At 39.0% G+C, this 14,910-nt stretch overlaps 2 protein-coding genes across 5 annotated transcripts in view; one reads left to right on the top strand and one right to left on the bottom strand.

Moving 5' to 3' along the window:
• dnaaf5 (dynein axonemal assembly factor 5) overlaps nucleotides 1-808 on the bottom strand; it is a 33,115-nt gene extending 32,307 nt beyond the window's left edge. The window contains exon 1 of the mRNA XM_077528355.1: nucleotides 253-808. Coding sequence (XP_077384481.1) covers nucleotides 253-790 — 538 coding nt within the window. The 5' untranslated portion in view covers nucleotides 791-808. The remainder of the gene's footprint in view (nucleotides 1-252) is intronic.
• A 1,550-nt stretch (nucleotides 809-2,358) lies between these two features.
• The window catches only part of prkar1b (protein kinase, cAMP-dependent, regulatory, type I, beta), a 74,715-nt gene continuing 62,163 nt past the window's right edge, over nucleotides 2,359-14,910 (top strand). The window contains exons 1-2 of one of the 4 annotated variants that reach the window (XM_077528309.1): nucleotides 2,359-2,525; nucleotides 4,825-5,018. In XM_077528309.1, coding sequence (XP_077384435.1) covers nucleotides 4,839-5,018 — 180 coding nt within the window. In that variant the 5' untranslated portion in view covers nucleotides 2,359-2,525; nucleotides 4,825-4,838. Of the gene's footprint in view, nucleotides 2,526-4,734; nucleotides 5,019-9,627; nucleotides 9,756-10,270; nucleotides 10,361-14,910 lie in introns of those variants that run through there. The other 3 variants (XM_077528318.1, XM_077528344.1, XM_077528327.1) reach the window with 3 other exon arrangements.

Raw genomic sequence — 14,910 nt, 5'->3', positions numbered from 1 at the left:
AAAGCACAAGCTCCGCCTCGGTTGACATGGTAACGAAAGCCAGACAGTGACACACCAATGGGGCTGGTAGCTTTGTTTTGAATTGTGAAAAAATGCAGAAATCTTCCGATCCAGGTTGTGGGGTCAGCTAATCAAGCAGGGAAGCCCTGACTTTACTATTTTTGATGGGATGTAACGTGTCTAGTGAAAGGGTGAATAAACCTGTTTTCTGTACAAGCTAAACGTGTTACCATTAGCCAAAGTTTTACTAACCTGGCACACAATTGGCAAAGTTGACAATGCATTTGCAGCTTTCTCTTTTGGCATCCGGGAAAGGGTCGACCACGGTCCTCTGCAATATGTTAATCATTTCGTTCAGATAAGGCGCCAGCTGCTTTCCACACACCTCCACCATCAGAGTCAACATTTCCGTAGCGGACAAGCGAAGCTCCTCCGCCGGCTCCAGGATCTCCTTCTCCCCGAACCGTTGAGCCAAGCACGGCATAAGATAAGGCAACGACTCCTGCGGTTCGGGGACGCATCGAATAAATTCACTTATTAACATAATGGCGATTTCTCGGCATCTTTCCATCGGATCTGACAGACACTTGAGGAGAGGCTTGAGGAGGGCTGAGAAAAGCTCCTGTTGGACGACACCCGACAGCTTTTTATCCACCGTCTCCTCCTTGATGGACTCAAGGGCTCTCTTCCTCGTCGTCTTATTGTCGTCGCCAAGACAGTTTAAATGCCGGGCGAGTCCTCGCAAAACTTCCGAGGAAACACGGTCCTCTCCAGAAGCCATCGCAGCCATCTTTCTTGTGGTCGTTATGGCAACCAAACAAACGCCGGCTATGCGTCATCTTCCGGTTCAAAACAGCAAAACTTTATTGAGAAACACTTAAGTTATTTTTTTGTAATACTAGTCATTGTGGAATGATTGAGGGGGATACTTTATAAGATGTGATAATAAAAACTTCAAATATATAATCATGAACTAACATCTTATGAAAGGGTGTTGAGTTTAATATTTATATATATATATATATATATATATATATATATATATATATATATATATATATATATATATATATATATATGTATATGTATGTATGTCAGTTCAAGTATACAAGCAGTATTTTTACAGGTAAAAATCACGGCTTTTACCAATACAAATGTATACTTTTTTTCTCCAAGTACATTTTTTTTTCTGACAAGTTACTTCTGCACAATATTTACCTCCATATGTATCCCGCCTACTGCCCGAAGCCGGCTGGGTTGGTCCAGCGACCCTTGTGAAAGTAAGCGGTGCAGGAGATGGATGGATGGATGGATGGATGGATGGATGGATGGATGGATTGACATAATTGTGAAAAATCTTACTGCTTTGATCAGTAATTTTGTTGGTCATGATGGCGGTATTTGTAGATTGTTGAAGTGAAGTCTGTAGAAATTGCATGTGAATGTAATTCAATCTCTGGTGTAATAACCTTATTTATTGATTGATTGAATTATTTTTTATTTTATTATCTGTTCTCCTTGCTGCTGGACATGTACATTTCCCAGAGGGAGCCATCCCAAAGGGATCAATAAACTCAAGTCTAAGTCTAATTGGGCGCTCCGAATTGTCCCTATAGGTGTGCTTGTGAGTGTGGATGGTTTTTTGTCTCTGTGTGCCCTGCAATCGGCTGGCGGCCAGTTCAGCGTGTACCCTGCCTCTTGCTCAGAGCCAGCTGAGATGGGCTCCAGCACCCCCGGCGACCCTTGTGGGGAGTAGGTGGTCAAGAAAATGGATGGATGGATGAATTGAATGGAATGGAATGGAATTGAATCTGGAATGTTGAATGTCTCATTGTGGGGATTTTGTGGGTGCAAAATGTAGAATTGTGGGGAAAGTGAATTTTTGGAATGAGGAAAAATAGTACCCCGGGAGGTGTAAAATGTTGAAATTTGTTGGAATGTTGTGAATGAGTGGAAAATATTAAAGTAATTGAAGGACGAAAAAGTGGAATAGCTTTTGGTATATTGGGGAAAAATGCACAATTTGTGAAATTTTGTGAGAATTTTTATTATGGTGGAATGGTGTGAAAATCGTTCCCAATATTAAGTAAATGAGCTGAATTTAGCATTTACTATGGGAACGAATTGTTCAATGTCTGTTGAATGGAAATTAATGGGATTTAAATAATAATAATAATAATAATATAAAAAAAAAAAAACAATAAACGAATTGTGTAAATGTGGAAAATGTTGTGATTGTAATTGAAGTGAAATAAGGAAGGAGTAGCCGTCACACAATGATAAGAACAAGCAAGGATAGAACGTGAGATGTTCCCTTTAACAGACTGACAGGCGGAGGGTGCCTTTGCGGCTGAGATGTCGAGTTGACGTCATCGGCATTGACGCAGAGCACAGTACCAGCAGGGGAAACAGCAGCAGCAGCAGCAGCATCCGTGCTAACATCAGCAGTGGTACCTCGACTGCCACCCAGCCCACCCACACAACAACACTTGTACAGTTCGAGCATCCTTCCCTTGGAATTAACGGTAGGAACAGCAGAGAGTCGCGACAACATTTGTGTGTGTGTTAATAATGAACGGTACAGGCCTCCTTTTTTGGTTAGCCCGCAGTCGTTTCCCTGTAGTTGTGTTTTGGTTGCAGCCGTTTAGCTCAACTACTGCGTTGTAACGTACAGTGAGTCGTGTGTAGTGACCGGTTTTGTGTATGTTGTGCTGCTGCTGTTCCCTTTGCAGTCATGCAACGATGAATAGTGATTTATTATGCAGGATTATCGTACGTGTGATTTCCTTCCTTTGAAGCTTGTCCAAACCTACTTGGGCTCATGATACACCCTCTCATGCAATATACACACACATATACATACATTACTCGTGTCAAAGACATGAAGATGCTTGCACCAAATTTAGTAGTCCAGAACACAACATAAACAAACAGAAACCCCGGATTGGGGCCCACACCAACACAAACTGAAATTATGTACAATAATATACCACAAAGTACTGATGATAACAGCTACTACCAGGTTTCAGAAAGTCTAACACAGACTCAACCAGATTATGTCAAAATAAACAAATGTCTAGTCTACCTTTAGCTTAATATAAATATTACATACTATTTTTAGTACGGTGTAAATGTGTTTGTATCATTCATTACCTGCATTGAGTGCCTATAATTAAAATACCATTGTAAAGTGCCAACAAAATGGTCAAAATCTACAGTGTGTGAGAATAATAACAATGTCAAATGGCAATGAAAAATGACAAACTATATAGTGTGAGAACAATGCTAACATTCTTTTAAATTTATTCATTGTTTCACAACTAACATGTATGCTTTATGTGCATTTGCCAGAAGGAAATTTGAGTCATTGCTGCTTGGACTTCGACTCAGTGTTTTCATGAATTGCAGAAGTAGCAAAAATACTCAAGTTGAATTTAAGTTGGAGCACAGATATTGTACTTGCATAAACAACTACTTGGAGTGATTCAACTCTTACACTCAAGTAAAGGTGTTTTTTCGATTAAAGGAAGAATTTTCAAACACCAGAAGGTGGTGGTTTATATTCTGGCATGACAAAACACATTTGACAGAAATCATTCTTGGAGTTGACAACGTCGAACAATCCTTTCAGTTAGAGCCATGAATGGTCAATATCATTGCATCATCGTCATTATTGGTCCCCTGTTCATGTCCCACCATATGGGGTATATGCCACGGAAGAGGCGGGATGTGATTTTGGACATCAGTTTGTTTCCGGTCCGGGTTGTGGACGCGCAACCGAGGGGCACAAAGTCGGAAGCACAAGTATTTTTGACGCAGCCAACACGTCACAATCCGAACCGGAAACAAACTGATGTGCAAAAACAGTCCCGCCTCTTCCATGGCATATACCCCATTGAAGCTCTCCCTGTTTTTTTCCCACTTAATGAGACCCTAAGATCTTAATCAGCATCTCAAGTGCAGTCGACTTTACCTTTCTCTCTATTTACATCTGTATTTTCATGTTGTTTCTGTATTTTCAGGTTTTTCCCCCAACCTGTGAAGGTTGGGGGAAAAAAGTAACTGGCGTATTTTGACAAAGGAAGGAGTAGAAAGCTTGAATATCTATTGTCAAATGGAGTGAGTAAGTTTGCACATATGTCAATATCAGTATTAGTGCCAACATCTTACATCTGTGATACTTTGTCACCCGTTACAAGCCTGTCGTATATGTAATAATAAAGTGCTGTATAAAGTGCTGTACATAATAAAGGGTACTCAAATGTAAGTGCTTGTACTCCTGGTACCTGAACAACTGACATGACTTCAGACATTTTTCGTTTTTTTTGTTTTTTTTACTTGTGACTTGGTAAAAACTAAAAGACTTGAGACTCTACTTGGAAGCAGAAGACTGGGGACCTGATATGAGTGAGACATGATAAGGTGATAAAATACAGGTGTCTACCCATGTAGAGTCAGTCCTTCGACACTGGCTGAGATGATGTCACGCTTTATGATTGGTAAAATTTGCAAGATATTTCTGACATATTTCTCTATGAACTCCACGATTTGCAATTTGCGTTTCCACTATATTTTTGTCTGTGTGTTGTCAGGGCTCCCCTATTCTATTTAAAACTTCGGCAAAAAAGAATTCCTTTCATAGAAAATAACAGAAAAAAGGTCTAAAGGTCCAACATCTTCTATCCAAATTCTGTATTTACGTGCCTCTCATTTCTATGTCTGTGTCCCCTCTAGCCTTCTCAGTTTCATCCCCCATCCTTTTCGATTTTGCTTTATTTTTTTCCCTTCCCCTCCTCTCATGGTCCACCCTGTTTTCTACCACAGAGATAAAAGATAAGATGGCCACCTCCTCCTCCTCCTCCACTCTGGACGAAGACGAGAGTTTGAAGGGCTGTGAAATTTTTGTGCAGAAGCACAACATCCAGCAGATCCTCAAAGAGTGCATTGTCAACCTGTGCATCGCTAAACCCGAGCGTCCTATGAAGTTCCTGCGGGAGCATTTTGAAAAGCTGGAGAAGGTTGGTGACCAAACTGAAAACGCTGTGTGTCTTAGAATGTTAAGGCTGTGTGTCGTCTCGTGACTTCCATCCATGTAGTTTGACTGTAAATGCCGTTTAGGTTCTCGGCATCTCAATTAAATCTGTCCGTTGTGTAGCATGATTGTGTGTAATCCCACTGTAGTGCTATTTTATGTTCTAGCCTTTCTTATTTGATGCTGTACCAGCGCTTCATATGAATAATCACATAATGGCTCGTTTTTGGATGATTTCGTAAATAAATCAATAATTTTTTAAAAAGTACAATAATACTGTATTGTCATATTTTTATATCATATATGTACATTAAGTGGAAATCCTAAAAAATGAAAAAAATATAACAATACAGAACATATATAGGGTTCATAAATAATCTTAAGGTCATAACTGAAAGTTAATCTTTAAAAAGTTTCAATATGGGGCACAAGTAAAATAGAAAATCTTAAACAAGTATTTAATGGATTTAGGAAATAGAATTAAAAATGTAATTATAATTCCTAATGTAATAACAAAGTTTGAAAATGGGACAAGATAATAGCAAGAAATGCAATGTGTCTCGAGGAATGAAAATGTGATTTTCCAAGTATTTTAATGAGCATCAAAGGTATAAATCAAACTTGATTCATATGATAGGAAAGTTATAATTTTATATTGCTCAATCGGTAAACGACACAAAGGCTTTTCCCATAATCTCATACATCATCACCAAGACACTTCTAACATTTATGTAATTGGTTTGTTACTGATATAGCTCTCTGAAATGGTGTTATTTATGTCCTCTTTGGTTGCAATTTTGCCCATGAGAAAATCATGAGATGATTGTGATTACACAACAGGCTCCACTGTTATGCTTCACGGGTCAAAATAGCTTCTAGGAGTTGTGAGCGTCAGATGACTTTGCTCCAGTAGTGGCATACAATAAGTGACTTTCTTACATTAAAGGACAAAAAACCTCAAATAATACAAATCCTATTGCTTAAAATAAGTTCTACCATAGGAGCATTTAAATGCAGTTGACTCCATAATGCGGATGTAATAGAGGAGGAATATGATGCTGTATAGTGGACAATATCATTTGTGCTCTGTAGGATATTGACACACTGAGGTCTCACATATAATTTGGGCCATAATAATTGATTAATAATAATAATTGTGGATTGTTTTGTCAATTAATTGATGCATCGGATGGAAAAAGCATGTTTTAATGTCCATCTTGTCTTCAAAAACAGGACTTTATTTCAATTGACAGTGCAGGAAATGCAAAAACAAATGGATTATACTGTATGTATTCTGTTGAAAGATTATGTTACTGATTTCATCAGTAACATATCAGGAAAAAATGTTAATCATTGTTTTCCAAAGTATAAGCAAATATTTTATTTTGACTCAACACAAAGATATTACTTTCATGGATGAATGCAGCAGATGGAGAATTTTTACTGATGAGAAGCTCAAGTCCTGAAGATAATTCAAAATTTAAACAGGTATCCAAATGATTAATCCATTATCAAAAATAATTATTGATTCATTTGATAATTGCTTAGTTGTCAATTAATCGATTGAACGTTGCACCGCTAAATCTGATGAGCCAAAGCTGAACTTATTGGCCATTGTTCCAAAACACACGTTTTCTGCAAACACAACACTGCTCATCTCAAACACAACACCATATCTATCAGCATCATGCTTTGTTTATTAAGGGAAGGCTTTAATGTCTGCAAATGTTTTTATAATATAAAAAAATAAAATAAAATGATAAATATCTCCCCAAATTATTGATTGACACCTTCTGAGCATATTCGAACTCTATTGCTAACAAATCATCTTTTGTTTTCAACTGTTTATCTTCAAATTAAATTAAACTTATATGTAATTTTGCAATCAGTACCCCACCAACTACTAGTGTTCTTGATACCAGTCCCAATCATTCATTGCTTTGTGGAGATGACCTACCGTACTGTACTGTGATGGGCCATTGTTAGTGTAGTGAAGCACAAGGCTCACTTTTGTGCAGCTGTTGCCCTGGGTGTAGTACTTATGTTGCCCTGGGTCCGTCCCATGACCCAGAACAACAAATAGACCACAAATAGATGAACTGGCTGTCATATGACTGTGTTTATGTACCTGTATTATTACCATGTTGCCAGGAGCAGGGTGCTCTGTTTAATCATCAGTCAGCAGTGCATGCAGTGACCCGGGCCGAAACTTCCTCTTTCACTTAGCTCATCCCGGGCCCCTCCACACAGGTGAATGTCAGACCCATGGGACTCACTGGTGGTCCCTCGTTCGTCTTCCATCATCTGCCCATTACGTGCCTCCTCTAGTCATCTGTGCTTTGTGTGTAACAGGTGTAAAGTGTTTGGACAAAAACAGTGAGAGGAAAAATTCCGACGTACAAAAATCCTCAATATTAAAGCGGAAGTCAACCTAAAACATTTCTTGACAATAATATGTTATATGTTACCTCAGTCGTCTAAACATTACATTGTGATTAATAGTACATTTGTGGAATATGAGTTACACTGCAAAATCCAACGTTTTTTTTTAATCCATCTCAGGGCTCAGGCAGCGACCAATCACAGCTCACCTGTTGTCTGAAGCTGAGCCGTGATTGGTTGTTAGCTGAGACCTGAGCAACTTTGATGTCATTTTCACTCGACAGCAAGTGGCAAAATGGCCACCTTCTGATATTGATAAAAACTGCCGGATTTTGCTGCTTAACTCATAGTCCACAAACTCAATTTTAAACAGAACGCCATATTTAAACTAGTGGGGTTGCATAGAACATATTATTGTCAAGAATTTTTTGGGGGGGTTGACTTCCACTTTAAGGGAAACGGGTGTAAGCTGTGCATTTTTTAAATTTTTTTATTTTATTTATTTATTTTTTTTAATATAATGATATCAAATGTCATGTCAAAGACAATGACAATCGGCCAGTCACCTTTATTGGATGGTGTAGTTTTTAAATTGTGTTTTATTCTTCCGCCACTGCCCAAATCCTTCCCTTAAAACCTTTTAACCTCCTGAGCAGCAGAATTTGCATTTTTTTTGAGAGGCATAGGTGGGGGTGTTTGATCAAGTGAGTTGATTGGTGCATGAAAAACAGGTTTTATGATGCTACTACAGCCCCCTAATTATTCTAAAGTAATCAAAACCTTCCAAACAAGTAAACCAGGGAATTTCTGAGCACCAGCAAATTGTGATTATTATTTTTTTTCACTCATTCACAGAAGCTTACATGTGTGAATGAGTGAGTGAAAAAAAAAAAATCCATGCGTGCTTTCAAATGGCAGCGGGAGTGACCTCACACAGCTGACACATTCGCCCGGCCCCGTTTGTGACACGCCACCCCCCGCTCTACGATTGGCTGGAGGGGTGTAAACACTGTCTTTCCACAGAAACGTCCCGCTGTTTACAAAAAAAAACACAAAATGGCAAAATACAGGCTTTAGGACAAAATCACCACCAGAAATGAAGACAAACCCTGATCTGTAAATTGAGAAGTAGTTTGTTTAAATCCTGTATTTAAAAAGTGCCTTTTTCAGAGTGAAACCGGCAGACATCATCCGAAACTGTACACCGACAGCCAAAACAAACGGAGACCGAGACCAGCCGCTAGCAGCTCCAAGCTAACACAATCCACGGTAACACAGTCATTTACCAAGGGCACGCCATATGAAAAAACAAGCAAGCAAGCGCTGGAAAGAAGTAACTGAGGCTGTTCCTTTCCATTTATGTTTACATTCATTGCACTATTTGATAAAAAAAAAAAAAAAAAATGCACTATTTAAATTCCAACCTGCTCAGAAAGCTTAGTTGGCTTAAGATGCTGTTTTTTTTTTCTCTTTTAGGGTTTTATACAAATTTTAAATATGTTTTAAATATTACAAAAATGTTCAGAAATATGAAGATTAAGTCTAAAAATATGTTAAAAAAAGAATTGTGATAAAATCGAGATCGTGATTTTATTTTTAAAGAATCATGATGTGAATTTTTTACCATATCGCCCACCCCTACGACGATATATTCTGGCATTTTAAATATCTCGATATCACGATATTGCCGTTATCGTTACAGACCTACTCTGCAGGTGTCCAAAAAAGGGGGTTTGGGCGCTCTCACTCGATTGAATCATTCTAAATATCACTAAAGTGTTCCTAAACCAAACATGGTGACCTCTGCGCAGTCGGCAATGCCACCTGGTCCTCATTTTTGTGTGGTAGATATGGAGTTGTGTTTTGAGTTTGGGCCGAGAAAAATTGGGTTGACTGCCTTGAATATTTCTGAAGGGCCTTTAAGCCAGTTTTGAGGGTCTGGTTGTGTTTGTGGTGTCGCAACAGTGGTTTTTACATACTATCAGGTAGCTGTTTTTCATTCCATTGTGTTATTTTTAGTAGTTTAGAACTTGTGTTTCTAGAGGCTGTGAATTTTACAAGCCGGTGGACAGTCGCTGTGCATCCACAATGTGTTTGTGTTCAACTCACAAAGAGAGAAAATCCTTTCATTACCAGGAAAACGTGAAACACAGGCACGCATGCAAACCAACAAAAAAGTACAGCGGACTTTGTGTCCATTGTAGTGCAGTAATGGGCTGGAACAGGGTGATGAGTAGACTACTCTCCATGCTTCATTACCTGTGTGCTTTTGTGTAGTGTTGTTTTGGGTTGCTGTCTCAGTAGAGAGTGATCTGTACATCAGCAAGGGCTACTGCCGAAGGTAACAGTTTTTTTCTATTCCCTCATGTGAAATGGTTCTTATTCTGAAAGATGATTTATTGACGTAATTACTTTTTTAGGGAGTGATGCTTTGTAAATTGCTTTTCTGGTGGCTGATTTGGAAAGTGATAGTAACCCAGTGAAAAGCTTTTGGGAATGTCCGAACTTTTGATGGGCCTGTTGCAAATTGGTGCGGAATGAACCAAACAAGAGAGGCCCATTTTAATGTGGCTCGTCATGCGTAAATGAGCTGAAATCAGAGCGGATGATGGTTTAATAGCCGCAACATTAGACAGTGCATTTAGGCCATCCATTTGTGATTGTGTGCCGCCTATTATCGGGGACTTGTTCATTTGGATTAATCTTTGGCCTGCCTTCACATCGCTCATTTTGGCAAAAGCACTTTTGTGAGTTGTGGATCCGTCCGTCCTCTTTCTTCATTCAGTCCTGGTTGTCAGCCACTGATGAGGATGTTCTGTATCGTCTTCTCTTCTCACTCCTGTTTTCTCATAACAGCCCTTGTTCAAGTTGCTCCTATTCTTCGGCAAAAGACACAAAAAGTCAAAGAAAAAGAAAAACACTGTCATAGAACTGATGTCAAATAAGGTATGTGGATGTCCTTGTTCAGTCCATTGTTGGAGTTTTGTGTATTTAATGGTGACTGTGAGTCATTACCTCACCATCAACTAATATGCATGTTTTTGTAATTTGGGAGGAAGCCTGAATACCTAGAGATTGCACTATGGGATATTGATAAAATCTTACCTCCTGATATAGCCCACTGTAGGTATTTTTATATCCTGATAACCAGAGATGGATGCGTCATTATAGTCTGCCGGTCTGTCATTCGTCATTTGGCAGCAGCTGGCATCGTCATTCTGCCATTATTTCAAGCCGAACACAAAACTGGAATCGTCAAGTCTGTCAATCCGTCATTATTATCATCACCACAATTTCATTGTGGTCTTTGGAACCGGTTATGGTTCAATTGGCTTCCAGATTAATTGGCTCCTGATTCCACCTATGGCCGTTAGGGCAATGTCAGTCCAGTAATTTTGTTTCCTGCCTACAGATTTGTCATATGCAACATCGAAATTGATCAACTGCATAACTGTTTAATTCTTCAATAAACACGCGGCACAAAACAGCTCATTTACAACTCTTGAATGACTGTTTTGTGTTATCCTATGTCTTTATTGAATAATTGAATAGTTATCAATTAAAACAATGTTGATGCAGCTTGTGATAAATCTGCAAACAGGAAACACAAACTTACTGGACTGACCTTGCCCTAACGGCCACAGCTGGAATTGGAAGCTAGTGTCAGCTAAACCATAACAACCTAAAAAAGGAGCATGGATGGGAGCCGAGATTTAGTTAGCAGCCAACACAGACACAGCTAGGTCACCAGCTGTTGTTCTTTTTTTTCTGTGAGACACTTCTCCGCGCCGCTCGAAGCCCGGTTTATTTACCCTCGTGACTAAACACATGCGAGACACGCACGCGTGTTTCCGTCAGTCGTCAGCGAAACGGGAGTCTGTCTGTTATGGACTGATTGGTCTGTCGATACTGATCTAGTTAGTGACGATTTCGGTGATGGATGAAAATCAACTTCCGTCGGTGCACGATATGTCAGTTTTTTAAGTTTTCCCATCAGCAAAGCGGGCATTCGTCAGTGACGGACCTTCTGATGGAATGCCCACCTCCTGTTAAAGGGATTGGATCACGGTATTTTAAGACCTTCCACAGTTAACTATAGGCATGTAATGATTAAATCTTACCTTTGACACCATGGTAATGTAATTTTTAATGAAATATTAGGTGTTTTGCTGGTTATTTTTCTAACGTGGAAGTAAAACGCCTGGTTTAGTATAACCCCGCCTCTCCCCGTGAGGTTGCTTCACCCCCGGCGAGCTGGCTTCAGCCTGCTGCTGGAGCTCTGCGTTTGAGCACTCCTCTTGAATGGCCACGCAAGCCATAAATTCTTCAATAAACACTTGAAACAAAACGGCTCCTTGCTGCAAGAAATCGTGGAGGAGGAAGAAGGGAGAGGAAAAAAAGGAAGAAGAAGAAGGAATAAAAAAAGCAAGCACTTGAGCAGGTCTTGAACTGGGGATCTGCTGTCCAGGCAAGCGCCCTAAACCATTACACCATTCATTCAGTTAAGTTCAACAGCACAGAAATTTTACTTGTAGTTTACACAAGTGTCAGCCAGAATGGATTTTAAGACGGCCAATTGTCATTGCACTTTGGCATTGCAAATGTGAAGGATAATGATTGCTTTGAATTCATTTGGACAGAATGTTTATTGTTTACTGATAAAGCAGGTGTCTCCAAGTTCGGCCCTCGAGAGCCCCTATCCAGCCTGTTTTCCATGTCTCCGTCCTCCAGCACAGCTGAATCTAATGATCAGCTAATCAGCAAGCTTTGCAGAAGCCTGATAACGATCCCGATCATGAATCAGGTGTGTTAGTGGAGAGAAACATGGAAAACAGACTGGATAGGGGTTCTCGAGGACCGAACTTGGAGACCTCTGTGAAAAAGGCTATTTTTGTCACAGTCCCATGGAGGTCTCAGAGCAAGTGGGCATGCGTTTAGTCTGCAAGAGGCGGTGAGGGGGAGGGTCCGCACCTAATGACATCACAAAGTGAGCAGCCGCTCGTATTCTCGGGTTGGGAGTTGCACATTTTTGGCACACACATGGCACATTTTTGTCATCTTTTCTCAATTTATTAAGAAATCACATTTTATGTAGATAAAACATTCAATTGAATAAAAGATTAATGAAAATGAAATAAACAACAAAAATCCATTGCTCAAATAATTTCTATTCAAAATATCTGTAGTACATTATGTTTTCAAAGAGAGCAATAACATGCAAGGAATTTAATAAATATAACAACAAAAAGCTTTAAAGTAGAAGTCAAGTCAAACATTTTCTTACTATGTTCTATACACCCCTACCCCCACTATCATCTAAACTTGGTATTCTGATTAACTCTTTCGTGCACTAATTAGGACTTTTTTTCTCAACTGTTTTTAATTACTCTTTCAGCATGAGAAAAAAAAATCACCTTAATTTTTTTTTTAACATACATTTTTCAAGGAGTTGGGGACATGTCTGCTAGGGTGGATAATGTGCATTTGAGCAACTGATGAATTATGTTAGTAAGAAAAGAATAACAAAATATAATGTAAACACTACAGAAAGTCTGTTTGATTTTTCACATTGTGTTCACATATTTTTAAATATTTAAAAACTACTACATGTATTACAAAACCATTTACCAAAAGAAAAATAGATTTTTTTTATGAAGTACAGATCGTAATTCTCTTTTTTTTTTTCTGGCGACCATTCATCATCACTGCTGCTGTCATCATCCCCACTTGAGTCAATGTGGTCGTCTATCCTGTAGGTTTTGCTAGTATATTATGCACCTGAACATAAGGACTGGGATCCTTACTCTCATATGAGGACTAAAGTCCATAAAATATTGCTATAATAATAAATGATAATTTAAAGCAAATAAATAAATAAATAAATAACTGCAGATGAAGTATTTTCAAAAGCAACACACACAATACAACTAATGATGTCCAAAGTCCAATTTAGTGGACTCATTATCAATTGCCATTTCCTCAATACTTGGATATTTTAACAATTATATTACTCCATCCATCCATCCATTTTCTTGACCGCTTATTCCTCACAAGGGTCGCGGGGGGTGCTGGAGCCTATCTCAGCTGGATTTCGGCAGTAGGTGGGGTACACCCTGGACTGGATGCCAGCCAATCGCAAAGGAATAGACAATTTTTCCTTCCTTGCACGTCACATCAGAACTTCTGTCGTCCATCTTGTCAGTCTTTTTTGTGCACTTACAAACGTTGACCACCGGATGGCAGTGTATGTCAAGACCACTAGTGTCCACTGGAGTGGGTAATGGCCAACAGTGGCAAAAAGATTCATTTATATAGGAGAAGACGTTTTAATACCTGTCCACTGGAGTAACCACTATCCGTGAAAGGGTTAATATTGAGTTTGTGGAATATGAATTAAGCAGCAAAATCCATCCATTTTAATCCACCTCAGAGGGGGGCCATTTTGCTACTTGCTGTCGACTGAAAATGACATCACAGTTGCTTCGTGCTCAGGTAGCCTGTTTTTGGTCATGTGACATGTGCAAGCTGAGATGTGATTATACATTACCTGTTTTCTCTTGTATTGCATTAATCAGAATACCGTGTTTAAACATGTGGGACTACATAGAACATTATTGTAAAGAAAATTTATGACTTGACTTTCCCTTCAGGAAACATTCAAGTGTACCTACCATTTAACCATTAAAAGTGTTAATAAATTAAATCTTTCGGTGGCTCAGTTTTATTACCACATTTGTCAGCTTGTTGTAAACGCCCTGGCTTAACTAAATGTAAAATACGAGTACATAATCAAAGTGACTTTTTTTTTTTTTTTTTTTTTTTTTTTTTTAAAGTTTGTAACAATACAACAAACATATTTGGCTGATTTTAGTCATTTCAGCTGGAAAATGGCACATTTAAATTACACCAGACTATGGAAAAGTGTTTTATCTTTGCCAGAACAGGTTGTAATTTTTTGTACATTTATAGTTCACTGTAGTCCTTTGCTGCTTCACTGTTTTCTTTCTACAAGCATTAGCAAAGTACAGTATAACAATAACTTATTGTGGCTCACACAAAGTCCCCGCTTCATATTTTGCTCCCTGACTTTAGTGCGTGGGCGGGGCTTTGCCATCAGTGGGAACAGCGTCTGGCGCCCAGAAGGAATATATGGGATGATGCACTCCCCCCTGTTTCCCCTTCTGTTTGGTGCACCATGCCATTTGGGCATAACAGAAGTCCACTGTGGACATTAAGATGTGGAGATGAAGCTGTAACATCATGTTTCTACACTGTAAGTGGTCATCTCACAGCCTCCCGGGAATCTCAGACTAATCTTAATGAACCCAATAGCAATGATCTGACAATTTTTTCGGTTCACAATATCCTGGTAGGCTGGCCTGGCTTAGATTGCCTTCATGATAAATGTTAGCTGTGGTATTTCAACATTTGAATAAATTGAATTGAATTGAATTGCCACATTTGCAAGCCTTTTGCCACACGTTACGCAGCATGAA

The sequence above is a fragment of the Festucalex cinctus genome, chromosome 1, assembly GCF_051991245.1.
Source record: "Festucalex cinctus isolate MCC-2025b chromosome 1, RoL_Fcin_1.0, whole genome shotgun sequence".
Taxonomy (NCBI): domain Eukaryota; kingdom Metazoa; phylum Chordata; class Actinopteri; order Syngnathiformes; family Syngnathidae; genus Festucalex; species Festucalex cinctus.
Note: the sequence above shows the minus strand (reverse complement) of the source record. Positions and strands in the feature narration are given on the sequence as shown.